General features: G+C 37.5%; 2 protein-coding genes across 9 annotated transcripts in view; both read right to left on the bottom strand.

Annotated features, from left to right (window-relative positions):
- adamts14 (ADAM metallopeptidase with thrombospondin type 1 motif, 14) overlaps positions 1-3,747 on the bottom strand; it is a 53,515-nt gene extending 49,768 nt beyond the window's left edge. For both annotated transcript variants that reach the window (XM_004080554.5, XM_011488228.4), the window contains exons 1-2: positions 3,126-3,747; positions 2,455-2,882 (exon numbers count right to left, since the gene is read on the bottom strand). In XM_004080554.5, coding sequence (XP_004080602.2) covers positions 2,455-2,882; positions 3,126-3,204 — 507 coding nt within the window. In that variant the 5' untranslated portion in view covers positions 3,205-3,747. The remainder of the gene's footprint in view (positions 1-2,454; positions 2,883-3,125) is intronic.
- A 3,496-nt stretch (positions 3,748-7,243) lies between these two features.
- Positions 7,244-27,174, bottom strand: part of pald1a (phosphatase domain containing paladin 1a) — a 46,110-nt gene continuing 26,179 nt past the window's right edge. For all 7 annotated transcript variants that reach the window (XM_023949412.2, XM_023949414.2, XM_023949413.2 and 4 more), the window contains exons 19-20: positions 19,268-19,423; positions 7,244-8,824 (exon numbers count right to left, since the gene is read on the bottom strand). In XM_023949412.2, the coding sequence (XP_023805180.1) occupies positions 8,675-8,824; positions 19,268-19,423 (306 nt within the window). In that variant the 3' untranslated portion in view covers positions 7,244-8,674. The remainder of the gene's footprint in view (positions 8,825-19,267; positions 19,424-27,174) is intronic.

Here is a 27,174-nt window from a genome sequence, read left to right as displayed (position 1 = left end):
TTCCCAGAGTCAGAACTAAACAAGGGGAATCAGCGTTTCAATATTCTGCAGCTAAAATCTGGAACAGCCTCCCTGAAGGCGTAAGACAGGCCTCTTCTGTGTTCATGTTCAAATCTAGACTTAAAACATTTCTGTTTAGCCGTGTATATGACTGAAAGGTCCTATCTGCACCTTTCTTTCCTTCCTTTCTTTTTAAATCTTTTTTTTTTCTTCCTTTTCTTTTAAAGTAAATTTTATGTTGATTATTTCTATGATGTATTGTGATTTTAATGCACTTTTCTGTTTTGTGAAGCACCTTGAATTACTTTGTGTACGAATTGTGCTATACAAATAAACTTGCCTTGCCTTGCCTTGCCTATTAATGGACTGGAGAAATTTGGTAACCTCACACGCTTTGAGCCTCAGCATCCACTCACAGTTGTGTGTGAAATATTTTATAGTGGAAACATTTTAAAACCTCGCCTTGCTGCACTGGTAGCCTTTTAATATGACACCAAATTGGACCTCAGTGAGCTCCTGGATGCAATCTATTTTTTCACAAGTGTTCATAGACCCACTCACAGGATCTTCACAAACATTTGGCTTTAGTAGGGATAAAAAACACCTGAATTCAACCGCTGGAAATAGCAATTTTGGTCAATATTGTACATAACTATCGGAGAATATCCTCCAGATCCGGGCAGGTTATGACGTCATTCCAAAACAACTCAAAAGTGCTTTGGAAAAACTGCAGACTACCATCAGCAGTTCCACTCTCTTTCTTCTGCCCAATCACAGCTGAACAGCAGGTGTCATGACGACAAAGCATGAGGGTATCGCAGCAGAAGGGCCTATTGATTGGTGGTGATCAGGCAGGAACACAATGCAGCCAGACAAAAAGTAAAGCTGCTTTTCATCGTGCTGATTGGTGCTTCCTGAACTCCTATTTCTTACTGAACAGTAAAGCTGACTGGATGGTGACACGAATCACATTATTCAAAATTGTGAGTCCCAAGGTGCCCTTAAGGTTAATTTCTAAAATGTTTCAATATAAACATATCAATATCTAGATTTCAACATCAAAATCTAGACTATTTAGTTGAAATTTAGTTGATTTAATCATCTTTGTTTGTCTTTATGCAGTTTTTAAAGTCACAAACAACTAAATAAAGGCCTTTAAAACTAAACTATGGTAAACAAAGACCGAACCTCTCAGAGAGCGGTGCAATCTTCTAACAAAAGGTCCAGAGAAAGTAAACCCAGAGCTGTATCTGCTCTGCTGATATTTACCCATCTCATGCAATAATCACCAGCTGATACTGCAGCGAGGAAGAGACAGAATAAATGGCTCAACAACAACCCAGCATATGGAACCTACATTATCCGGGTGGTTTGACTGAAGCACATTGGTTCAATGAAGCGGAAACTTACAAAGATTACAGACAAAATGAGTTTAAAAATTAGATGAGTAATATAGCTCTGCTGCTCGATTGAGCTCCAAAAATATGCAAATTGTAAGCACTGAAGTGGAAATAAAGATTAGACTTCTTATTCAAATTAAAGCAAGCATTTTTTTTTGTCTTTGAGCTCTATCTTATATTTATTTGTAGAATTTTAGCTTTAACTTTTTTAACTTTAGTTTTTTAATTATTTTCTGTCTTTAATTTTATTTGGTTCCTTAATTATTATTAGAACGAAACAAGTTTCTATTAAAAAACACAATCTCAAAGTGAAGTAGTTTTGCTTTGGAATATCTGAATTCAAAGGACAGTGGCTGTTTTGTCCGTGTTGAACCCACAGATTTACTAACAAGAAGAGGAGGAACGGTGCCATTCCCATTGTGAATCAGGACACTCGGTGATCTCTATTGATTGTTCAGCACGCGGCAGCAGATTGCACACACATCTGCAGCTGTGATGGATAATACTGCGGCCTGGATGTTGTTGTGGTTCAGACATCGACTGCTGAAAATGCTGTTTTATTTTGTCTACCGGCTCTAAAAATGTCATCGATTATGCTATCCACAGGAGGTCAGTCATGCAGCTTCTCTTTGACATTATGTCTCAAAGTCTGATATATAGCGAGTTAAGAATGAGAAAGACTGCAGTACCAGCTGCAAGACCCAAGTTGGATTCCAATAAGGATGCTGGTGCTTGCATCTGACTAATTCTTAAGCAGCAGCAATGTGTCAATTTCAGATGAAGCTGCTGTGACCTGTGTCCAGAAATAAAAAAGTTCCAAAAAAAGCAAATTCAAAATAAAAATGAAGAAGTTTTTTAAAGTTTCAGATTTGACAGAGTTCAATCTCAGTTTGTGTTTTAGCACCTGGCTGAGTTTTTTGTTATCTTATGATGTATTTGAAATCTTAAGAAGATGTTAAGACCAAAAATTTGCAGAGATGTTCTGAATGTGAAGGAACAGCAATACGATCAATGAATGTTTATGCTTCTCCTTTCTTTTTTATGTGTGACTTACCAGCCCATCACAATTGCTGATGGCCACAGAGGCCTCCGGCATGTCTGTCACATCTCCAGTGAAGACACAGTCTCCACTGATATGCTCCTTGCTTTTCTCCTTAAAGTCTTCTTGCCACTCCACAAAAGCCCCCGGGGCCACCAGCCTCCTGTTGGCTTTGAGGCGAAGGTGAAGCTCCTTCCCAAAAACTGTGACATTGAAAAACAGGTGCTGAGCTGCAGGAGAGGTGGCCGAGGGCATCTCAGGGGCACCACGAGCCACCCTTCTTCTTCTTCTGCTGCTGCTGCTGATGCTGCCAAGGCTAGAGGCAGCATCGGAACTTTTACTTCCACTTCCAGCAGAGACCACGTGAGAAATGTACCGGCCGTGGGAGTCTGTGCTGAACGGCACAATAAGACCATACTCTCTTAACTTTCCAGAGACTTTTTCTGAGGGGACAAAGTGAGAAAAGCATTCACAAGCCCACGTCAAACTAGGTTTTAAAGCCGAAAACTTCTAAGACAAGATGCTCAAATAAAATCTATTCATTAAGAAAAGATTTGATAATAAAACAGCAGATTAATCTAAATTAATTTAAATGGTCAAATCTGTTTGTAGTCACTTCTGGAGTCTTTTTCTACAAAATTCACAGAAAATGTTTATATAAAAAAATGCATATATGCATTACTCACCTTGTGTTTCTGCAGCAGAAATATGCTCCAAAAGTACTTGACTGACTGAAAAGTACATCAGTAAATACATACAATCCATAGTGGAAAAAGTTGAGCGTGACAGCTGCAAATGCGTTTAAGTTCTCCTTTTTTTTCAATAGCTAAGAGTCGGTCCTCCTGAAAAGAAAAGAAAAGAAAAGAAAAAGAAAAAGAAAGAAAAGAAAAGAAGGGGGTGGGAGTGCACAAAAGCAGGAGAAAAGTCCTTAAAGCTGAGCCTCAGCAGCGAAGCAGCCCGGCATTTCTGCGCGGTGAACGCCAGAAAAGTGACGGACGTTCACAAGTTCCTCCAGTCGTTTGGCCTGCGCTGAACTGCACAAACCAAGACTGCCCCATCCATTTAGGGAGCTAAGTGGGAGGGTGGTGGGGAGGGGGTGGGGGTATCTGGGGTGCGGATGACGACAACTCCACGGTAAAAAAAAAAAGAAAAAAAAAGACGGTTTGGAGTAGTTGCGCCTTTTTTTCCTCCCCTTTTTCTTGTTTCCTTCCTCAAATAACTTGCAGTAGTAAAGCAAGGGACCAAGTTGACGCGCGCCTTCTCTGGGGGAAGAAATCAAATCCCTAAAGGTGCAGATAAAGTGTGTGGAGACAGAGTGTCCCGGTGTTGGAACATCTGCCATTCACGCACAATTACGCACCGCTGGCTGCGGAACGCTCAACTGCTAAAACAACCACAGGCAACCTCCTTAATTTTTTATTTTTTAAACGTATCCCTTTAAATCAAAGAGTTTTGAGCTAAATAAAATATAAGTATTTTACTACTTAAAATTATTTAAATTTACATTTGCGGTGCGTAAAAAAGGAACAAACCCAGAAAAGAAAAAGAGAAAAAACTCCTAAAGCGGTTAGCAGCTTGTTTACATTAACCCCTGAACACATGTTAGTGATCACATGGCCATAAATCAGGAAAAAAAAACAATGAACCCTGGGACAATGTTATACTGCTATCCCCTGTCAAAACACAAGAAGAATTGAGGAAAATGCATCAAAATTATAGATTTGTATCAGATTTCTTTTGTCTGATTCAAAATAAAAATATCAAAACTTTTCTTTCTTGCATTAAATTAAGAGTTGTAATATTTTAGAATAGCATTTTTTGTCACATGAAGACACATTTTTTGGTCACCTCATATTTTAGTTATGGTGTAAACTGTAAAGTGTTGGTGTGTCTTTAAACACTAATTTAATTCAAAGTAAAAACTATCAAATTTGATCTAATTGCATAGTTGTCTTGTGTAAATAAAGACAATAATTAATTATGTAATGACCCAATTTATTTTTTGCATTCAAGGTTTTTACAATCTGGGGTAATCCTGCAGATGTCACTGTGAGCATGTGTTCAATGCAGAAAGAAAACAAACCATCAGTGGAAGTTGAGGAAAAACTCTATTGTAGATTTCTTTAGAGGAGAAACAGCCTGTTACAATTTTGGATGTCTGATCGGACAGCCGTGGTTTTTTCGGGCACTGCTGGAGTCCAGATTTAGTCAACCATGACCAGGCTGAGACTGAACCTCTTTGGATTCTTTCGCAATGTTAGAGAAGGAGTTAAAATGAGTTTTGACGTTCAGGTGCTTTCTGAGAAAGAAGGTGGCTATATTTTCCCTTCTTCAGTTCCTAGAGTGTGTCTGGGCTGTGTGGGTCTGGGGCCCCCAATAAGAGTGCTGTGCTGGTCTGTGTGGCTAATTAGCTCAAGGTTCCCAGGATGCAGAATCTACAGCAGGTGTGGGTTTTTGTGGAGTCATCCCCCCAGGGCAGCGTTGAGAGGACTGGATGGTGATCCACAGCCGTGCATTAATAGGCAGTGGAAACTAACCACAGCATTAAGAGATGGAAACCATTAACTGCCTTGTGAGAAACTTTATTCTGTTTTTCCATCCATACTGTTCGGAGTTTCTGTATGCCTCCTAAAGCCAGGAAGACATTCCACAATATGGCACAGGATTTAAGAAAGAGTTTTTTTTCTCCTTTAGCAATGAATAGCTGCACTCAGTCTGTGGTTACATCTAAAGACAAGAACAATTTCCAGCACTAGAACACACCAGACCTGAAGTTCTGCAACAACAAAATAATCCCATCTAAAGAAACCCTCTTTAGATATGTGATGAGTTAAGTGTGCATGCTTTTGTCTAAAAAGATCTGTTGAAATACCGTACAGATTCAAACTGATTCCTTTTTTTCAGTTACAGTAAAGCACGGATGCCTCAGCGTGTGCTGTAATGTGGTTTCGCCGAACCAATATGCTGAGGAAAAACATGTGACTTTACATATTTGAAGGCAGGAAGATGCAAAGCAGCTGTCGGTCTGCTTGGCCGCTTAAAGGAAGAAGAGCTCTAGGATGAAAAGGATCTGAGGCTTTAGTAGAAGCGGATCCGTTTTACTTGACTTGCTTAGATAGAGTCCACTTGAGCAGCTCATGCAGTGTTTATGTGTGTCTAAACAATGCTCTTAGTTTGAAATCCTGGGCCTGCAAATCTTTCAAAACAAAATATCTGTCAATTTTTTAAAAACATGTATGTTGATTCATGGCCCCACTTAATATAATACACTTAAAAGCTCAAAAAGTGGACATTTCATGATATAGTCCCTTAAAAGCTTACTGAGTTTCTTTTAATAAATAGATTTTACATTTTGCACTTAATGCCTTCACTTCTTTTTTTTTATTTTTCTGTTCTTTAAATACATTTGGGTTATAATGCTTTGAAAAATATCCTACAAGTTGAGAAATTCGTGATTTTTTAGACCATTTTTTTTCCAACTTGAAAGTAAAAGGTGCAGTTTTGTTCATAAGTTTAATCCAAGAACGGACAAAAAACTGATGTTTGAACATTACTGTGGCAAACCGGACTTGCAAACCTAAATTTGGTCACTAATCAACCCCCCCCCCCCCCCCCACCACCACCACCACCACAGGGGGCTGACAACCCACTTGAGACTATGAGGTGTTTGTCATGCCGCCTTCATCCACACAAGAACAATCAAAGAGGACGGCGCTCCGGTACCATGCATCCTGTTCAGAGCAGCTCTCTCATCTGCGGCGGGAAGCTTTCCACATGAAGTTCATTACATCCTCTCTTGCCGCTCACCTCTCAATGCGGCTCTTTGTGCGCCATAATCTCTGGATCCTTCAGAACCACTAGCTTGAGTTTCACATTGGGGAGTATCTCAATGAATTCGGAAGGGATTTCAAAGGCAAGGAGCCGCTATATCATCCAAGCATGGTCCTCATGTCCTGGGCTTATCTTGACCCGGAGTCAAGTTGGCCACATGCTGCAACTGAATAGCCCCTCTCCATATCCGCATGTTGTTTTAACCAATTACTGTCTGCCTGTGAGGAGACAGCGCAGTGGAAAAGTGTTAATGTGAACTGATCCAATTTGGATCCAAAGCAGGAAAATGAAATCATACAACTGGAAGATGAAAACTGGAAAGGAGTGGGAGAAACGAACCGCTGGCAACTGACTCACTTGGTTACAATAATCCAGGACAGGCTGTGGTGTGATAAAACTCCTAACAACTTCCGTGCTCCCAAAGATAAGCCTGCTATGCACTTACAAGACGGGAAGTGATCTGCGATATGAGACTTTCAAAGCAGGCCGGGGAAGCCAAGAGAGCTTCAGAGATGTGCCGGCCGGTGCCTTTTAATCCTCGCATAGTTCTCCATTCTTGAGTGTGGAGATAATTCCTCTTTTTTTTTTTTTAATTAAGACCTTACCTGTCCACATCAAAAGGCAACTCAGATTAGTCTTTTGATCTGCCTAAGCTCTTTATTACCGTGTATGGAATATGTTCAGTTTTAAGCCCAACAATGAATCATCTGTGTTGTGTAAATGTATGCTGCTCGATGCTCATAACCCGCTCCACTCCGAGGTCCACGCCGACACCAGACAAAAGAGGCCGCGGTGAAACACGAGAGGGATGTTAGCGGGGCGTATCTGCCGCACGGAGATGATGCCGAGATAAGGCGGGACAAGAAAGGAAGCAGAGGAGGGAAGAGACAATCACTTGGCTCCGCAGCAGAATCGGAAACTTCAATAAAACGGCAGAAATTCTTCAGTAAGTGAACCCTTTAAACACACCAAGTCCTCAACAAAGATGTTTTATTTTTTCCTCTTTGTGAAATAAAAAAAGTGCTGATAGCAAAGGTAGAAAGTTGGTTAAATCAGGTATTTTTGTCTCAAATTAATAAAAAAAAGGCACATGGGAGTGAATACAACAAAATGCCTCAAGAGTTTTGAACTAAAAAGAGCATAGTTAAAAAATACACTCAAGTCATACAAATATAGCTCACCTCTTCTTGTCACTTTAAAGGCAGGATTGTTCCTAAAATGCACATTCAAGTCAAGTTACATTCCAATAAATGCAGGTAAGTAACAAAACAAGCTTGGGCTTTCAAAATACTGAAAAGTAAAAAGTCTTTACATATCTAACAATAACTGATAGATGTACAGGCGGACATGTTTTTCTCTTCAAAATCATCAAAATATGAAATAATCCCTTTACTTTTTCTACCAAGGGTTTATGTATAACTGTTTGAGAGGAGATCTTAGAATTTATTTTACAGTATAATCAAGCGAATAGACTTTGCTTTTGCTCCCTTTTAGTGACTTTTCTGAAAGAATATAAGTAAAGCCTGAAAAATTGTGGGACATTTATTTCCGGAGAGCAAAACTCTCTGAAAAGTACTTCCATAACATGCTAATCCTGCTTTTTTTTTTTATAATCTAACAAAAATTAGAGCATTGGAAATGTTCCAACAGAAACACTTAGGGATAGAAAAGGCCTCTGAGAGCTGACCCAACAGAAATAAGAGTTTTTTTTTTTTTTTTTAAAAGATCGAACGACAAATGAGCATCAGGTAGAATCACGATGCATATTTAGCATTGCCTTGATTTTTTCCTTTTTTTTATTTGAATAATACAAAAACTGCTAAAATTAACACTTCAATCTCAAGAAGAAACAAAAGAGACAAAATTCAACAACAAAAATTCTGGACACGTTAGTACCTACGTCCCTGCACGTATCATTAATTGTAGGAGAACAGACGGGGAATGGAAGTGTGCTGGAAACGAAATAAAGCCAAATGTAACAGCGTCTCCTGAAACACTGCTCAGAAAAGCATCCTTAAGCTTTACAAACCTCATGGATGCATTAATACTTAAATAAAAGCTTTGTACATGGGAACTTTTCAACAGCTACGAGGTAAAAGATCAGCTTTGGGGTTGCAAAAGCTGGAAGTTTTTACCTTCAAACTTAGAATAACAAAGGTTTTTTCACCAATAAGAAAGCGGGATTTACAAAAAAAAAAAGACTGAAGTTGTAGAAAAGGCGAAAAATGTTATCGCAAAGATGTGAAAACAGCATGACCCCTGAGTCTGGCAGAAGGTGAGAGTTAGAAAACACAGATGTTAGGACACAGAGGGGGTAAACATAAACAGAATGTTAAGGCTATTGACATTTCTTTTCTTCTGAACAGCACAGTACTGTGTCAGCGGAACGGCAGCGATCCTCGTTTCAGACAAACTCCCCCCGAAAAGGAAGTGAGTGAACGTTTTGCTGTTGCCAGCGGCAGCGCAGCCGGGCCAGTGGCGAGTCCCTGGGGTCTTCAAACTCAGAGAAGCCCAGCTGGTTGAGGATGTCATAAACTCCCGCTCTGGCAGCCACCTACCACAGAAAACACAAACACAATGTTAATGACAGGGCAGCATAGCCAGCCGGGCCTTTTCTCCTTCTCTTTGCGATGACCACACATACTCTGCAGAAATCCAATGCTTTCTCACATGCTTCTGAGGAACAATATGGAGTTGGAAATTACTGTGAAAAAAAATCTGATTTCCATGTTCAGGAAAGTGTTTCAATTCTGAATTGAAAAATAATAAAATATCTGGAGTTGTTTTAGAGAAAACGCACAAAAACTTAAGGAGCAGGCGTGTTTTATTGTGAAGGTTTAAAGATAAGTTAGCTGGTTTTCACCTTAGTAACAGAATTAAGAGACAGCCAATCAAAGCATCCAAAAGCAATAATCAGTTTTGTATTGGGGCTTGTATGAAATTCCACTATTGGAACTTCACTAAAGCATTGGCATAAAAACTCTTCACATAACTCCTTCCCTTTCTTCGTCTCTGAAATAACGTGAAGCTCATTAAATAAAATAGCCGCGTGCATTTCCATTTTCATCCCCTGCAGGGATCCCATTAAGCTGTTGAGGCTTGACTGCTCATTTTCAAGTAGTTTTAGAGAAACCACTTGTTATTTGTAAAAGTGGGTTATTATGCCAAACTTTAAAAGTTTAAGAAAACAGACATGGAAGAGGGGCGGAGTTTTCGGGTGAAAGCAGGCCGCAGAAGAGTCAAATAAATAACCCTTTCTTTTTCCAAACACATTTTCAAAAGCTCTTTTTTGTATCAATAAGGCGACCAACGCAAAAATAAAGAAAAAAAAAGCATATATAAAATGTGTAATTCGCTGTAATCTTGGGCTGAATACTTATATTTTAAGATGTTGATGAATCTATTTTTATTTCAAATTTAGATTTTTGATCTAAAATTTGTTTTTATTACATACAGCAATGCGTGGAAGTGATGCAAATGTGCCACATTGAAGCCATAAAGCAGGTCTCAGCCACCATTTTTCACTGAACTCTTGTTTCTTCAGTAACTTATACCAACCAGATTGAATTACATTCATATGGAATCTGTTTTTCCATGAGAAAAATCACATTTTATTTTACTGCTATTAAGCAATAAAATCTATCCTTTTTTTTTAGCTTCAGTCCACACTGGTTTGATATTTCCGATCCATGATGGAAATTCATTTTTACTGAACAACTTTAGTGCATTTTCAAAGGGATGCTACAATTCTTGGCTTAAATCCAAAACGTTCGCTATGCCGTTGAATTATTCATGAGAAAAGTAAATCATTGCATCCCTACTGCTTCAGTATGTTTATGATGAAAGTTTCAAACACATGTTGGGTTAAATTTAAGAAGAAATTATAATTAATTGTTTTATTTTATTACAGCAGGCTTAGTATAAGCCAATTGAAAGGTTTTTTGTCATGTTACTCCCTTATTGGCAAATAAATATCAACTTATTTGCCCTTTTTGTCATCATTTTGCAATATACAAATAAAAAATCATCACAAACAAAAGCGTTCAAAAATTGGGATTTTAACAGAATCATGAAGAAAGTGTATTGTTGCATCCCTAGTTTTCACATTATGGTCTAATGCTGTTCGTATGAAGGTTATCTCAAAAGTCCAATTTGTCTTACTTGTGAGACCATGACATTAAGTGGACAACGGCAAAATGTATTTAGATCTTCAATGGCATGGCATATAATAACAGCTATCTTAGCTCATAGTCGGGATAGGCTCCAGCCACCCAGTAACCCCATAAGGGATCAAAGCTCCTCCATTCATCAATCTTCAGAACCCATTGAATCCCCTTTGGGGTCACAGAGCTGTTGGAGGCAACCCAGCTACTAATGGGTGAAGGCGGGGTACACCCTGAACAGGTCACCATTCTGTTCCAGGGTCACACCTAGGGGAAATTTAGAGTAACTAATTTATGAAGCATGTTTTTGGACTTTGGGAGAAAGCTCCGGACAGAAAGGTACTAGCCGGGATTTGAGCCAGAGCCTTTTCTCGGTGAGGCAAGAACACTAACCACCGGTTCAGAAAGTGGATGAATGGTTTTATAGTTTAAATACATTTCATATATTCCATGAGCAGGGCTACAATGAAGATTAATGCAAAACCCCACAATAGAAAGAAGTTCTCTTGGTTGATGGTTAAGGTGGAGAGGGAGCTAACACGAGACTATAAAATAGGGGTGCAACGATTAATCGCAGGTTGGCAAGGAGTTGGGAATGATCAAACGCTCCTTTCGGACCACCTTTCCAGCCTCTCTTTCTATATAAGCATAATTGATTCATACTCTATTGCTTATTCCATGCAACACATTTCAAGGGAATGACTAAAAGTACGAACAACTTAACTATTATAACCAATTGGTGATGATCCCCACTTTTTCTGCTTTAGTGTTCATATGAACATAGAGGTTGTGCTGAGTCATGATCTACCGTGAAAGTTAAACACCGTCCACCCTTAAAAAGTATTTGGGAAACCTCATGGAGAACCAGAAACATCTGGCATTAAGCCAAGTACTACAAACAAATCCAGGCTAAACCGACTGACACAGACTTCCACTGAAGAGAAAAAAATGATCGGCTCGTTAGAAAAGCCACGGCGTGCGCAATTAATCCTGTGGATGAAGGTTCAATGTTCAACCACTGCATGAAGGACAAGTCACCAAGCAAGTGAAACAGAGGGGCATTTGTAATCACCAAAGAAATGAGTCCAGCCAGGGACGGCCGGCTAATGACTTCATGAAGGTAACGAAGAGTAGGACACTGCCAATGTAACCGCTCTTCACCCAGCAGGCCTTCATTGGAAGTCGATAGATAGGCTTGAAGACATCTTCATTAGCAGGGACCCACCTCTGCATGCTAATGTGTGAAAGGTACAAATGAAGAGTTGTGTGCGATGTGAGAAAATCCTTAAAGAGTGAACCCCGAACACATTAAAGAATGAGCTGTCAGGTTACAAGTTGAGGAGGCCGTGCAGGAAAAAAACAATGAACCGGGGCAATGATATCGAGATATTCCTTTCACTGACAGTGATTATAGCCTAGATGGCCAGCACTGCACGGAAATAAACAGCCCCCGCAGATGTGGTCTGGATTATCTACTTGCTGACAATGGAAAATCATACATTTTAATGGGGTATCAGGTAGCGTGGAAGTTGTGGCTTCGTTGAATATTTTCTAAATCTTTATTCCTTCCAGTTAGCTGAAGGAATTATTAATGTAGAAACGTCTGCTTTCTGTTCAACAGCAGCTCATTACAACCAGTCAGGATGTACTTTTGAATATATGTTCCTGGAAAGCCTGAATGCATGCCTCACTTCTACGCTTTTTCATGGAAACAGATTAACTGATGGTGCAGTAGCATTATTCAGTGATTGTGCCTCCTCTGAGACATGCGCGTATGAAAGAGAGTAAATATAGAGTAACAATATCTACTATACTATCAACTATAAATGCTTCTTCTTGGTAGAGTTAAAGCAAAAATGAGCACAAATCATCAGTTTAGTCCATTAAAATGAGTCAGGCTTTGAAAAAAGTAGACACTTTTATTTTTGTAATGAGTTCCTTCCAACACTGCAGCTGTCTAAGTAACAGACAGATTTATGTTTGAGAGACCTGAACAAGAGTGTTCAAGTTCGGATGCATGCAGGGGGTTTAAATTCCATCTTTATACAAAACCTTTTTGCATATCAAGTATCAAAAAATTGGCCTTTGACAATGTGTTCTGTGCAGAGCATAAATGCAAGAGATTTTCACCTACTGCATCCCAAACTTACTTATGATATGTGTGTATGCTGCAATAAACATTAATAACGCTGAACACCGCCATGAGGGGCAGTGGATGTCCAGGTAGTATCCAGTATCCACGCCAGTGATCATCGATAGGTGAAACTAACACCTTTTTATTCAAATAAAGCGTGTAAACTTTTTTTTTCTCGATCAAGTATAAAACCTATTTTTCCAGAAAGTTTCCACCATGTATGATGAACTTACTAATGTACAAAGAAAAGTGTTTTTGATGCTTTTAATTTGTTTTCCATCAATGACTTTGACATTATTATTCACCCTAAGGAGGCTATACAAGCTTTGTAAACAAAACAATATATTTATTTTAAATATTTAAAGTTAGTTAACTTTTACGTTACCATATGCAAGCAGGATTTGTGAACTTTTGTTAGAATGTGAAAAAATAATTTTTGGACTTAAAATAGATACACTTTGTAAACACTGTACAGTTTTTAAAGTTTATTTTACAAAGCGCTAGTGATAGGGAATGTTATCGTGATAGGGAACGCTAGTGATAGAGAAATGTTGAATAAATGCTTTTGTTTGCCGTCTTTACCAAAATGACGAAAAAATTAGTTAGGATTGATTTCAGGTGATTTAAAAAAAACAACTTCTCGAAACATGAGTTTCAATTCTTCAAAAATAGACAAAGAAGCTACGCTTCCAAACAAAGATGTCAACTGGAACTGTCACAAACTCCCATCATCCAGTGCTGACACAATGGCCCTGTGTAGGTGTAAAATGACTGCGTACACATCTTTGTTCTCTTGTTAATTACTAAGTACTTCTATATTTGAAGAAAGTAACATGGGCTGCCATTTCCCAGCATCCAAGGGCAAAGTGATAATTATTTTTCATAAAGTCCCAATAGCTCAGGTGTTATTATGACAACGGTGCTACGTAGAAGCACTTCCTCCCATGGAAGATGTTCTTCACCTAATTTATGAGTTACAGAAAAATCACTGGAAAACTATATGTGAACAAGACAGTTACTTTTAATTAACCCAATAATAGGGATGGTTTAAAAATAACCAAATAGTGAAAATCAAATGAATCTTCAGTAAGACAATGTAGTGATAATTCATTCAGTCAATGAACTGATTTCTTGTATTTTTACAGGCAAAAAAAACCTTTTTGAATTGAAAGTTTTTTTTTATTTTTCTTCTAAATTGCGGATTAGAAATGGGACCAAAAGCAAAGAAAAAGAAAATCTGCATTTATTTGGAATACTATTGAAACGTGTGGCATTTCATGGCTGCCATTAATTGAACGAGTGCAAAGATAAGCTACTACGCAACTCAAAGTACAGGAAGCCTGTATTAGCATGGTTAACAAATGCTAACAATGGAGCAGCATCTCACCCATGTCGTTTAAAATGGATCTTCGCTTTACTGCTTAATTTTCAAATTTTTGTTTTTTTCCATTTTGTTTCGTTTGTCATTATTTTTTAATGTTTGTATATTTATACATAGTTATATCTGTTTGTTTGTTAGTTACATAGGTGTCTTACTTAACTTTTGATTTCTGCCCCCACCCCCCATCATCTTCCCAGGTCTCCAAATGACAGACCCAAAGGAGGTAAAGCTCACGTAATGAAGCAAAATAGATCAACATTAGATCAACAACAGCATTGCGCTTGCGTAGTATTAAGGTTTGCTCACTCAGTTCCTGAATAAACTCGGTTATCTTTGCGCTCGTTCAATTAATCGCAGCCATGAAATGCCATGGATGCGTTAACTTTTTCTGCAACCTGATTTGATCAAAGACTTAAAAAAAAATCAATCTTTGACAAAGTGTATTAAAAAATTTGGCCTTGAAGTTTCTGCCTTGTGGTCTGTATGTTTCTGGCTGTTGGCAAAGTTGCTGAAACGATGTTGGAATTGCCCAACAGCTCCTACCCATTTGGTTGTTAGTGGTTTTTTTTTCCCTTAATAGACTATTTCAAGGGCTGAACATACCATACCATTAGAGGGGCACAGGAAGGCCTCTGTAGCACACATCAAAACAGCTGGAGTGACTGATAGGGGTTCTCTCCTGCAGGCATCCGTGGCATGCACTGTACACAAATCCTTCCATTGTGCAAAAGCCAAGCATTTTGGATTAGCAAACACAGATTTCACTTCCAGTGGCTCTTCTGATGTTCCTGCTCTGATCTCACGCTTCTGTGTACCTCAGACCAATGACACCGCCGACTATATGTTACATGCATGGAACATGGTACATGTTCCACGAAAAGCTCATAACTTTCATTAAAGAGATATCACAGTGTAGTTCTTGGAATGCTTGAAAATTGAAAACATGCAGTAGCTTCAACATGAGGATCACACACTGTGCCTAAATGCATACCAGCTGGCAAAAGCTGCATCCCAGCAGGACGAGGAACAGTGTGCTCCAGCTCCTAGTGGCAATACTAACCAAACTGATCTACAGACACATCCAAACAGACCATGTAGAATGCAGGACAGACTGTACCACTCACAACTGACAGGTTGTGTAACTGTGGCCATAATAACATAAGCAGTGGTGGGGATGACCCCAAAATGCTGCCTGTGGCGCCGTAGTTTGTCATTAACGATCCCTCCACGGTCACTGGTGATATGCTAGTGATTGGGCCCTCGGGGTGGCTTGGCTTGAACAATGAGCCTAAGCCATTTCATGCTGCAAGTGGGCCACTTAAAACATCACATGCTGGTATGGTCTTTCAGGTCATTTAAATATTTCTCTTTTCTTTAAACAGAGTACACATGACAACAGATACTGCGGCTTCATCTCTCCATAAGCTCAGATATTTATCAGTAACAGAATATTTGAGATTAGATATTTCTGGAATGTAATCCTGAGGTTAATGGCCACTTAAGTAACTTTGCCTACTTATAAATAGAGTGGAGCTCATAAAATCTAGCTGTTTTAATGCTGGACAAAGTAAACCACTAACATAAAATCTGCATTCACAACAAACGTGATTCAACCATCAAATACGCTGCAAGACACTTGCCCAAAACTGTGTTCATAAATCTGACGCTCCAGACGCGAGTGGGAGGAGCTACTGCTAACAGGCTCATTGCTAAATTATGGATTACACTGATAAACTATGTTTATTTATTTTGAAGATCTTCACAAAGACACTGGCAAGCATGTCGCCATATCTGGGTTCACAAGATCATTCAGAGTACTTGCATCTCTCTGTTTGAAACTTCCTGTCCCGAATATGAACAAAAAGCAAAATACAAAATTAAAAGTAGGGGACCTTTTAATTCTTGTTGTAGTTGTTCACCTTTCGGTTTATCCCGTTAGGGGTCGCCACAGCAAATCAGCTTTTACTGATTCACACGGGTGGTTTGACAGCCGGATGCCCTTCCCCACACAACTATGTATTTTCAGAGCACAGGGATACGAAAACCATAAAAAAATGCAGGATAAGTGCAAGGTAACAATCAGCCTGTCCTGCATTTTTAGACTCTAACCACTGTTCATCGTCACGTCACTCACCAACATTGATTTTCTGATTAATTGACAATCCAAAGCTTCGCCAAAGTTTTGGTATTTGGAAACAAAGTGGAAACAACTTGCTGAATGGCAAAAATTTGGATGAACGTCCAATTTTATTGATACGCAGTTGTTTATTCATGTCTGTCTTTGTTTACAGGACTTTAAATTTATAGTTTCCAAGACATTTCTATCTTTAGTTGTCTGTTTTTATTGTTTGGTTAAAGTGGTTTCCTTCCTTCCTGGGCGTGGTCAGCCAATTAAGTTGAGCCCAAAAAAGGGAAGGAGCTCAGTGTGAAGGGAGGCAGGAAAACCGGAGGTGCCAATGTGGATTTGCTGTGAATGAAAACTTCTGCTCCTCCACTTTAAGGACATCTGCCTCCTACTATAATCGATTTCACATTGAACCTGAACGACAGACGAATTGGGTTGGTGTGAACGTAGCTTAACAAGTGCCAAGAACAAATTATGTTATTCATAATAAGCTAATGTAGTTAAATCTAGTTTCATTTTAGCTAATTTGAGGAAACCTTTATTTTCTTTCCAAATAGGGTACAAAAAACACAAAAGCCTTGGTCAGAGGCCGCATCTTTACTGCTGTGTTTCCTTTGGTGGAAGACAAGATCCCACTCTTAAATTTTTAATTTTGAAGTAGTTTTAAGAATTAAATCATCCAATTTTTAACTCATCCTCTGATTAAAGAACCGCTGAAAGTCTTGCAATTGTTTCTACATAAACAAACAGAGCTTATTTGTCTGTGTAATCCAACCACAACACACAGCCACTAATCAAAAAGAAGCTCTAAGGATTTAGTTCAGTACATTTCAATTCTCACAGTGAACCATGTAGTGGTAATGTATTCTGCAAAGCGATCAAGGAAAAAAGGAATTCCAAACATCACTTCAGCAAGTTCAAACTCCTGCCTGCTTGGCCTTACACTAAATTTAAAGCTTCTAACTAATAATTCTGCTGTCAACTGTCTACATATATTTGAATAAATTAATGCCACAAAATGTAAAAAAAAAAGAAATAAACCTGTTGGCTAAAAATATACGTTTGAATCATATGGAACCACTGAAGGTGGTACATGCATCCGTATTGTGAGTTCATAGTGCTATAAGTTAGGGGTTAACAGAACTGGATATGGTTTAAAAAATCACGATGTGGCCTTTTTTCCAAAAAGAAAGTTCAGGAGAAAAGGACTGCAGTTGCAGCTGTGTTATGGAAATGTGCTAAAAGAAAATGACATATCATTTAAAGGCCAAATCAAACACTATTTAAATAAGTAGAAACATTTGCTTGTGTGTCTTAATTCTGTCTTTTTTTCTCCTCCTTTACCACCAGTCTGTTTGCATTGTTTACAGCTGTGTGTTCTTGTCGCTGGTGCCCGAGTCTATTTTCTCACGGCATAACTGGGCCATTAGAGTCACTCTGATGCACCACATTTATTTGGTATTCATAACGGAGGGAATGTGTCCTGAATGACTGCACATACTTCTGTGACAATTGTTTTCATAGCAATTGTTCCTTTAGAATTTGGAATTCAGAGTTTAATCCACTTCAATAAGAACAAAGAGGGCAGATATTTTTCTCCAAACATTCTATGCAGGAAGGTTGCACTTCTCCAGCAATAACTGAAAAATGTAAACGAAGCAAAAAGCAGACAGGTTTTTTTTGTTTTGTTTTTTTACAGATTCGTAACCAAACTGATTTTTGGTGTACTCTTCATGTTTCAGATATTTCCAAATAAAGTACAGATGCTTAAGATGGTTTATGAATGAATCCCAAAGTTAAAAACAAAAACGCATGATAGTAATTACTGTTGATATTGATATTTTTTTTTTCAGAAATCTGCTCGAAATAAACTTTTAGTGCTCATAAACACTATAGGGGAGATGAATCGGATTGAATGTGGGTTGTGTTCCTGTACCGCAAAAGTGTAAAAGTTAAGGCCTGCTGGGTAATTTTATCCGGTCCACGAGATCATTTTACATTATTGTAATTAATGGCCCTGGTAATCTAGTGAATCACCTTACAGATCCCATAATGCAGCGCTTCAGCTGCCCTGGTAAACATTTCCACTAGCCCCCAGGATGATGCCCAAGAGAAAAAGTTGATTCTGAAAACGGAGCCTTTCAAAACCGATTGGAACAAGAATATTACAGGTAAACCCGCATGTCCCATTTGTGGAGCGAATGTGGCTTTAATTAAAGAATATACTCTAAGACGGCACTATGAGACGAACATCAACCTGTCGGCACTTTGCTGAGAAGCTGAGTTTGCACGCCGCTTTGGTAACTTTGAAGAACAAATAATGAATTTTTAGTTGCTTTGTAACCCATTTACTGTCGATGTGGAAACTGCACCTGTGCAGATTCAGATGGAGCTGATTGATGGAGCTGCAGTGTTTTGGCATACTAGAGGCAAAGTACGACACTGCAGGGCCGCACAGTTTATTCACTCCATTCCTGCAGAAATGCCCCGGCTCCGTCTACACGCGGCTCCAACTTTGTGCATGTTTGGTCACACATTTCTGTGTATGAAGCTCTTCTCAGTGATGAGGACTAACAAAACAGCAGACAGGTGTTGTCTCACTGATGAGCACTTGCAGTCCATCCTGAGAATTTCCACAACACAGGACCTCACATCAAACACAAACCAAGTTGTTGACAAAAAATGATGCCTGCGTCCAGCTCTGATAAAATGACACAAAAGCAAAGAAAACAGAATTTGATTTACTGCTGAAAAGCACAAATTTTATTCATATATCCAGGTTTTGTTTGTTTTTTTATGCAGCGCATTTATATTTTTAATTTGTGCAATTTTGACAGAATATATTTTTTGTGGGAAAAAAATCTTTGGGTATATTTTAATTTGAAGTTAATTTTTTTTTATTAAATGACAATAATAAAGAAATGTCAATGTTTGCTTCTTTTAACGTTCACTTTATTTCTAACTTGTATATTTTTGACAGGATATATTTTTATGGAGAGAAAAGTTATTTAAGGTTTAAGTTGATTTTTTCTGGAATAATATTTTCAGTCTAATTTTAATTCATTATGTAAAAAAAAAAAGTTAAGTGTTAAATGTTTAGTTTTAGTGTGTTCAATAAAATTTTTCCTGTTCGGCCCATGACCTTTAGCCTGTTTTGGCCCCCTGAGAAATTGAGTTTGACACCCCTGCTGTACCTGTTCCATCCAGGCAGTGAAGGAGCGCTGCCACGAGTTCTTCTTCTCTAAATGCAGGTATGTGTTGTAGAGGATGAGGTAAATGTAGCGCTCCAGGTACTGCAGGCTTTTCAGCAACAGCTGCTGACACTCTTTCTCTGCCTTCTCATTCTTGATCTGAAGAGAGAGAAAAAAAAAAGGATAAATAATGTTATTTCAATTTACTAGCTGCAGAATAAACTTGTTTACATTAAGAAACTATAACGTTATTCAGCGTGCATTGTTGGTCAATTATATTTAGTACAAAGTATGCTCTTCAAAATCCACATGAATAGTTTTTCTAAAATAAATTTAAAAAACAGATTTAACTGATGATAATCAAGGGAGAAAATGATACAGAGCACAAAACATCAAATTCATTAGGGAACTTTGCCACTATTCTTCTCAAAGTAAAAAAAAGAGAATAAAAAGCTTAGTATATAAATATGGAAGCGATTCTGTAGCATAATTACAAATAAAAGTCAAAACCAGAAATGATTTTTCATTTTCAAAATGAAGCTGCATTTTTTGACTCAAAATTAAAATGAAAAAGCAATCCACCAAAATGCTTTTTCATTTTCTTTTTCCAACACTGCTTATTCTGTGTCATAATTAAAACAAAAATGAAAAGAAGGGATTGTATTTTCATTTTAACATCCGCCCTGCAAACATTGTCGCATTATTCAATTCGAATAAGCATTTCCAGCGAGGAGGCGGGGCGATGACGTCAGTGCTTTCTCCGTGAGTCCGGCTGCTAAGAGGCACAGACACGCTAGGAGCAGTGGAGCTTTGTGTTAGCGAAAGAGAAGAGGGCTTTGTGATGGTTTTGAACTTCTGATGATTTTACACAGCTTCTCAGGACTACGTAGCATTTTATTAATCAGATCTTTGTATAGAAGACTTACTTTAACATGCTGGAGTGAGATTTTCATTAAAAAAATGTTTTTGTCTATTTTGTCGTATTTGTTGAGTGAGAACGGACCATTTCAGCATTTCAGATTGAGGCAAATTCTATTTTGGAGCTAAAGTCTCACTTTTCTTTAAACATAATAAATATCAACGTGTTAACTCTTGGATATTTTACACATTTGATTTGTCACTAAACGTTTGCTTTGCCTTTGAGTTTATGTCTCCGTCTAATACAAGCAAAACTGTCATCTAACCTACAATAGTAACCACAATAGTTCTTTATCTTGTCTAAGACGTTAAACACCCTAGTATTAAATTAACACACTGCATACACGTTTGTTTCTGTGAAAATCCTTTTTTTAGTTTAAAAAAAAACAAAACAGAATAACAGTGTAAGTACCAGAGGTACTCCTATAATTCTGTTGTTATTCATCCATAACATAAAAACAGTGATCTTACAGGAATAACACAGTGTCATCTCCAAAGAGGAGGAAATTAAATAAAAGATAAAAGAAATCATAAGATTATCATAGATGAATTAACTTTATTAAAAAAATGTTTTGCATTGGACTAAACCATTTCCAATAATTCGTTGGCATGTCAAGCACAGTAAAACAGACAGTACTACTAAAGACCTCTTCTCGTAAAATGATTTTAAAATTACCATAATTTAAATGGGCCTCAAACCCTTTAATGTTTCTCAAGAATCAACCTATAATCCGGTGCGTGTCATGTGTGATGTCAAACTGAATTCATGTGAAACATTGCATTCCAACATCTTTCAAAATGTTTTAGCATAACTTTGGTTAACTACGAATATCACTAAGTCTGTTTGATGGCTTATCAGAGCATTATGGCTACTGTAGTAAAAACCCAGAGGATGTTGTGTGTGTATGTATATATATATATATATATATATATATATATATATATACATATATAATATGCACAATTGTGTCCTCATTTGTATGTGGGCTAAACAAAAATGTGCTTCTATTTAGTCCTTCCAGGGAGAAAACATTAGAAAGACAGGTACTAGTGGGCACCCTGTTCACCCTGTGTACCCTACACCCCCACAAGTCTCCACCTTAACTTCTGTCGTAAACTTGGCAGCTATGTACGCAAAGCCACTAACCTAGCTAAAGTGTACTCAGTAACACATGAAAGAGAGCAAAAGATGACATAATTCACACCTTGGCGATCTTTTGGGCTCTAAATCAGTGGCTCCCATCTGCCTGTCTGCTGCCATATGCGTGGCGTGAACCATCTGTAAAGTTAGGCAACCTCGTGTGCACTTTTGGACATTCCTCTGGAAAATGTCAGTGAGATGGATTACTCTTCTTTAAGCTTCAGAGAATTCTCCACATAGTTATGAACGCTCTATCGAAAAGAAAAACTACACTTTTACTTTACTGAAAACAGGGAGCTCAATGACTCAACTTGAACAATGAAAAAATGTTGTTGTTTTTTACTTGCAAGCAAAAAAAAAAAAAAAAGGAAAAAAATGCAATACATGAATCATTTCACTTTTCCTTTATGAATAAGAAACTGTAGCTCGGCCTGCTGCTGAGCTAATGAACCCCCATGTTCCTCTCAGCATCGACCAAGAGGGGAGACTGGCCTCACAGATACTATTTTTTGGGAGCTCAGGAATGGTAGGAATTGGTAGAGCAGACCTTTATGCAAGGACAATGTGACAGTGGTTAAGAAATTTTATCACTGCACAAATGCTCATGAAAGCAGACACGGTTTCCTGTTAAATGGGTGACTGGAAAAGGCTTCCCCGGCCTCTCAGAAAAGTATTTACTACTTATTATAATGCCAGAGTTCGAGTTGGAACAATTTGTTTGAAACAAATTGTGTCATACATGTGTCAGTATGTTAAAGTCACAAAAAAAGAGAAAGAAAAAAGTGTATTTATATTCACAAATTGCATCAGATATTGATAAAAAATTGATTGATGTTGATTAAATGATTATTCTCTTCAAACCCAATAAAAATAAGATTTCTGCCAGATTTTTTCAGATTTGACAAAATACTTTTTAATAACTCCATAAACATTAGGATGTTCTATGTAGACTGGGGTAATTTTACTATTAAACCTTGCAAAATACAAACAGCAACAGAACTAAAAATTATTTAACGCAGGGATAATTTTGTTTGTGTTTTTCCCAAATGAATGTAATTATTACATTATATAATATGTCTGTATTTTTTACTATTATATGAAAAAGAAAACCCCATTTTTGGCATTTTTTGACCACTCAAACACCATCTGTGAAACCTTAATGGTCAATAAAAGCTAGGATTTGCATGGGAACTTGTATTTAAAGTAAAAGAAATGTCGTCTTTAAAGGAAAAGGTAAATCTGAAGCTCCAAATATTATTTAAGGGCCCACTTCAATTAATATTGTGTTTTTTATGTGTTTAACATAATCTTGTGGCATTTTTATCACGATGGAGAACATATAGAAGGAAAATTGTATTTCTGTGTATATTTTTTTCAAATGGTTGTTAATCAGAAGCCGACAAAAAAAATGTCATTTGAAAAAGCTTGGAGATGTGACGTCGAAACTACAATCAACTTTAATCAAACTACAATCAACTTGTAGATGCCTATATCCACGTACGTCTTTGTATTCCTCGTCCCAGTTGGCATCTGTTTTGAAACTGTACGGCTGGATAGCTCCAATATTTCACGCCATCTTTGTTGCATTAATGTTAGGTTGGGGTTGTGAGGGGCTGTAAGCTAGTGGGAGAGAGTGATGATGGGAAGTGTGGTCAGGCTTACACTGCATCAACAGTCCTCCCCACAAGTCAGAGGCCAATCTGTCATGACCTGCTGCCGTTTTGCAGAAACTATGCCGTAGAAAACGACAAAGGTATTTTTTTTTTTTTAAATTTCAGCTCAAAATGGCATAATCAAAATTAAAAGACCACTGGGAACGCTTAAACAATAAATCAAAAGATAATTAAAGTGGGTCCATAAAACAGAATTAAAGGACATTTTTGTTGTAAGAAATAAAATAAAAAATGCAACTTGATTTAACAAATTGTTAAACATTAAGGTCATTTTTAAATTTAATTCCATACCTTAGTGATGTTAAGTCTAGATTGTGATGTGAAGCAGGAACTAAATTTATGATGATGTCTTCCAGCATATTGGATTTTAAGACTTTTATTGTTTTCTTTTTTGTTTTTTCCTGTGCAAGTTAAGGCGAGTTTCTCTTGTTTGTGATTAAACGTAAGAAAACCAGAGCGGCAAAAAACAGATGGTTCCCCTTAAAACACCGCAAGGACACTGAGCATGACAGCATGTGGTTACGCAGTCATTAAACTCACTTAAATACAGCTACGCATCATCTGTTACCACATCTAAATACGTCGCAAATAAGTATTAAAAATGCTGTCAGGCAGAAAACATGCCAAAAAATAAATAAATAACATGCACACAGGAAATGAGCACAAACACTTGACACCACTCCAGTTCCTCCACATTTGGGTCATTAAATATAAAAAGCAGCCAACAATTAGCGTAATATTTCTTTAAGCTCGTTCATAGAATCCTAAAATTTTTTACAAGGATTTGTTAGTTCCGATTATACAGCAGCTGCATTTTGTGCGTCAGCACAGAGCTAAAACTAATAAATAGGAACTCCAGCAGAGGTTTACTTCAATCTTTTGCCTTTTTAAAAGCAGGAGTGAAATGTAGAGCTTATGTATACTTTGACATGCTTTCTTAGAGTAGTACCTGGAACTGCATTACCCTGAAATTTAACAAAAGGTCCTGTGATACTGACATCCATTCAGTCTAAATGACAGCCATTCAACCAGATGGTGGTATTAAAAAAGGACCTTCTGCTGTCAAAATTCCCTTAAAGACTTCTTCAAATAGTCTGCGAATAACATGACAAATATGACAAAATCTCTGAAAACGTTTTTATCTCTTATTTCAGTGAAAAACAACTTTTTATTGGAGGAATTGGAGAATAAAAGAAAAAAATGATGGTGATGGGAGCACAAACGTGATGTGAAATGGTTTAAAACAAACCAAAGTTAATTAGGTCAAACTATTGGATAGATCATGTGAGGTGGGTGTTAAAGCGAGGAGAACACACTAAGGAAAGGTCCGTCTGTTTGACATATGGGGCCAATTACAAGTTGATGGGGTGGTAAAGGTAAAAAGGCCAGCCTATAGTGGCCTGCCCACAGGAGTTCTCACAAGCAGCTATTCATTCCAAACTGCACAAACACCTCCCACTAAAATCCTAAACCAAACTTCAGCTCGTCTAAGGTGAACAGGCGACCCACAAATACCTCATTGTTAGACAATTATCTCACCTAGATTTCAATGCATTTTCAATTCTTTCGAGCTATTTTCTTCAGTCTGAAAAAGTATCTAAAGGATTGTTTCTGAAATCAATTTTGAATTATAAATTAAAAATATATGCTTGTGTGACAAAGTAAACTTCATTTATGTGCAGTTTAAAACTACGCAATTATATTTCAGACAACCCATTAACACAATCTGCTGCTTTCTACAATAAACATAAAGCAGTAAAAGCTTAAACAAAAGTACCTATAATCCAGGAAAACAAAGAAATTAGGTGTTCCAGTAAACTAAAAAGAAAGAAATATCATATATCATTGATGTTTTTGTTTTGTCTTTTTCAAGACACAAGTTTGTGTTCAAATGCCTTTTTTTCTAGTCATAAAGACACAGAAGTAGAAGTGGAGGTAATGTAAAAATGTTATGTCTGTTTACAGGAAACAGAAGAAGTTCTGCCTTCTCTTTGGATATTTCATATTATGTTCCTACTTTAGCTAATATAGCAAATAATGGCAGCAAAAATGTTACGTATATGAAACAAAATACTGGATTTAAAGAAAACAAACATCTGATTAACCAATTAATAAATAAGTTACTATACCATACTGTCAGATTTGAATTATTCCCCATATAAGTTACAAAAAAAATAAGCATTTATTCCGAAAACATTCATCCCCACAGAATAGTTTTAGCTGAACATTGTAGTTATGAGGGGAAAATAATGATTTTCTTTCCCCTGGCTTGTGATTTGTCAGATCAAAAGACTTCTGCTTCTATGCTTGCTTTGTACATGCTAATAACTATGTCATGTTTTTCCACCTACACTATGTTATTGTGAATGACACAAAATTTGCCCTTTGAATAACTCGAACGTCAAAATAAAAGACAATTATATATAGCACTTTATAATTTGGAGCAATAATTTGATTTGAGGTTTCTAAATCCAAAACACTTCGAAAGAGATTTCAACATTAAATATGAGCCTTTTATGCTTTTGATTTTAAATTGGAAAATGAAGCCCTATGCATCACATATGTTGAAAAAAATAACTTATGTACATGTTTATTCCCTTAAGCATGAAATACAAAAACAAAAGTGTCTCTTATGCGGTCATATATCCAAATGCATTGCATTGTTTGCTTGCCTTTAATTTCAAAAACGAAAGAGTGAATCCCTTTTCTTCTTTAAAAAAACCAGAGGACTTTGTAGATTATCATCAACTATCATTAGTATGTACAAGCATGGCAAGAGGGCATAAAAAGACTCAGAATCAATTATTTAGCGAGCAAACTTTAATATGAAGTGCATGCCATCCCAAGGTAGTAAAACACTTGGTAAGCAGAAAGCAACCAGACATTTAATATTTCAATAACTTCTTCTTTGGAAATTTGTAGTCTGGACCACGCAGAACAGTGTGTGTAAATCCTGGCTGACAACAAACAGTGAATGTCAACGGCAGCGGTCGTTATTTCTAGGGAGCCACAAAGCTGTCAAGGTCGGGTCGTTCGCTAACCACAGTAAAGCATGGTCAAGCACTTTGGCTCTGGGAAACATTTTCACCAACCACAATGGCAAAAACTAAGTGTTTTCACTCAGAGCTACAAGCCATGTCGGACATGAACCAACACCACTTACTTGGACAGTCGTCTGTCCAGAAGGCAGCGAGAAGTTAAAACAGATGTGGCTCCAAAACGGCTGGGAAGTCATCTGATGACCAAAAAAGTTGGGATACTTTTTTTTTCTTTTGTAAATGTTCTTAATTTGGAGTTCTTTGACCGTGTGGTTCCTAAAGATCTTATATTTTCCATGTGGTTAACATCTCAGCTGGTGTCACATCCTCTTAATATGTCTTCTTAGGAAGGATTTCTACAGTATCTGGAAGGAAAATCATTCCCAGACCACCATGGGTAGTTAACGTGATACCAGAATCCTATAATGCATTATGATGCTCATTGTTTGACCAAGAAATTGATATTTTGGCTTATAATTGATGACTTGGAGATATACTACCAGGCTGCAAGACTGAGTTGCGTGCTTAGACAGAGATCTTACGAATTTTACGCTTTTTTCCTTTCAATTTCTATTCAATAATCATCTTTAAAATGCAAATCTTTCGCAAAATGTGTCGTGTTGATTAGAATTTGTGTAATTCAAAAGTTTCAGAAGCTGCTGCAATGAAATCAAGTGTTTTTGTAGTACTATAAAAGTATTTATAGACAAACTTTAATGGAAAAAAAAGGAGTTAAAAAATGTTTTTTTAGGAAAGAAAAAGGGAGTTTTTTGGTAGGATTTATGTCAAATCCAGGAAATAATTGATGATGCCTAGAATGAAAAGAAGATCTCGCATCAAAAACCAGAAAATTTTAAAAGGATTTCCAGGAACAGCAAGAGAAAGATTTTAACAGTTGAGAACTGCTACTGTTGAGAGAAAGTACTGGTAAGTTTTTAAATGACACCAAACTTAAGAATGAATTTAAGCAAACCTATTATTAGCACCATCACCTGTTCTACAACTGCCTTTACAAATGATAAATGGTTTCCCAAAAGTGGCATTGTGTATGCGCAAACACTAAAGCAACTCCAACCATGTCACGGATTCTACATAACCCACATAGTTGGCATTGGAGAGACACGTCAGGGACGTGATTGG

This window comes from Oryzias latipes, chromosome 19 (genome assembly GCF_053564925.1).
Source record: "Oryzias latipes strain Hd-rR chromosome 19, Olatipes_Hd-rR_3.1".
NCBI lineage: Eukaryota > Metazoa > Chordata > Actinopteri > Beloniformes > Adrianichthyidae > Oryzias > Oryzias latipes.
This window is presented reverse-complemented; position numbering and strand designations above follow the sequence as displayed.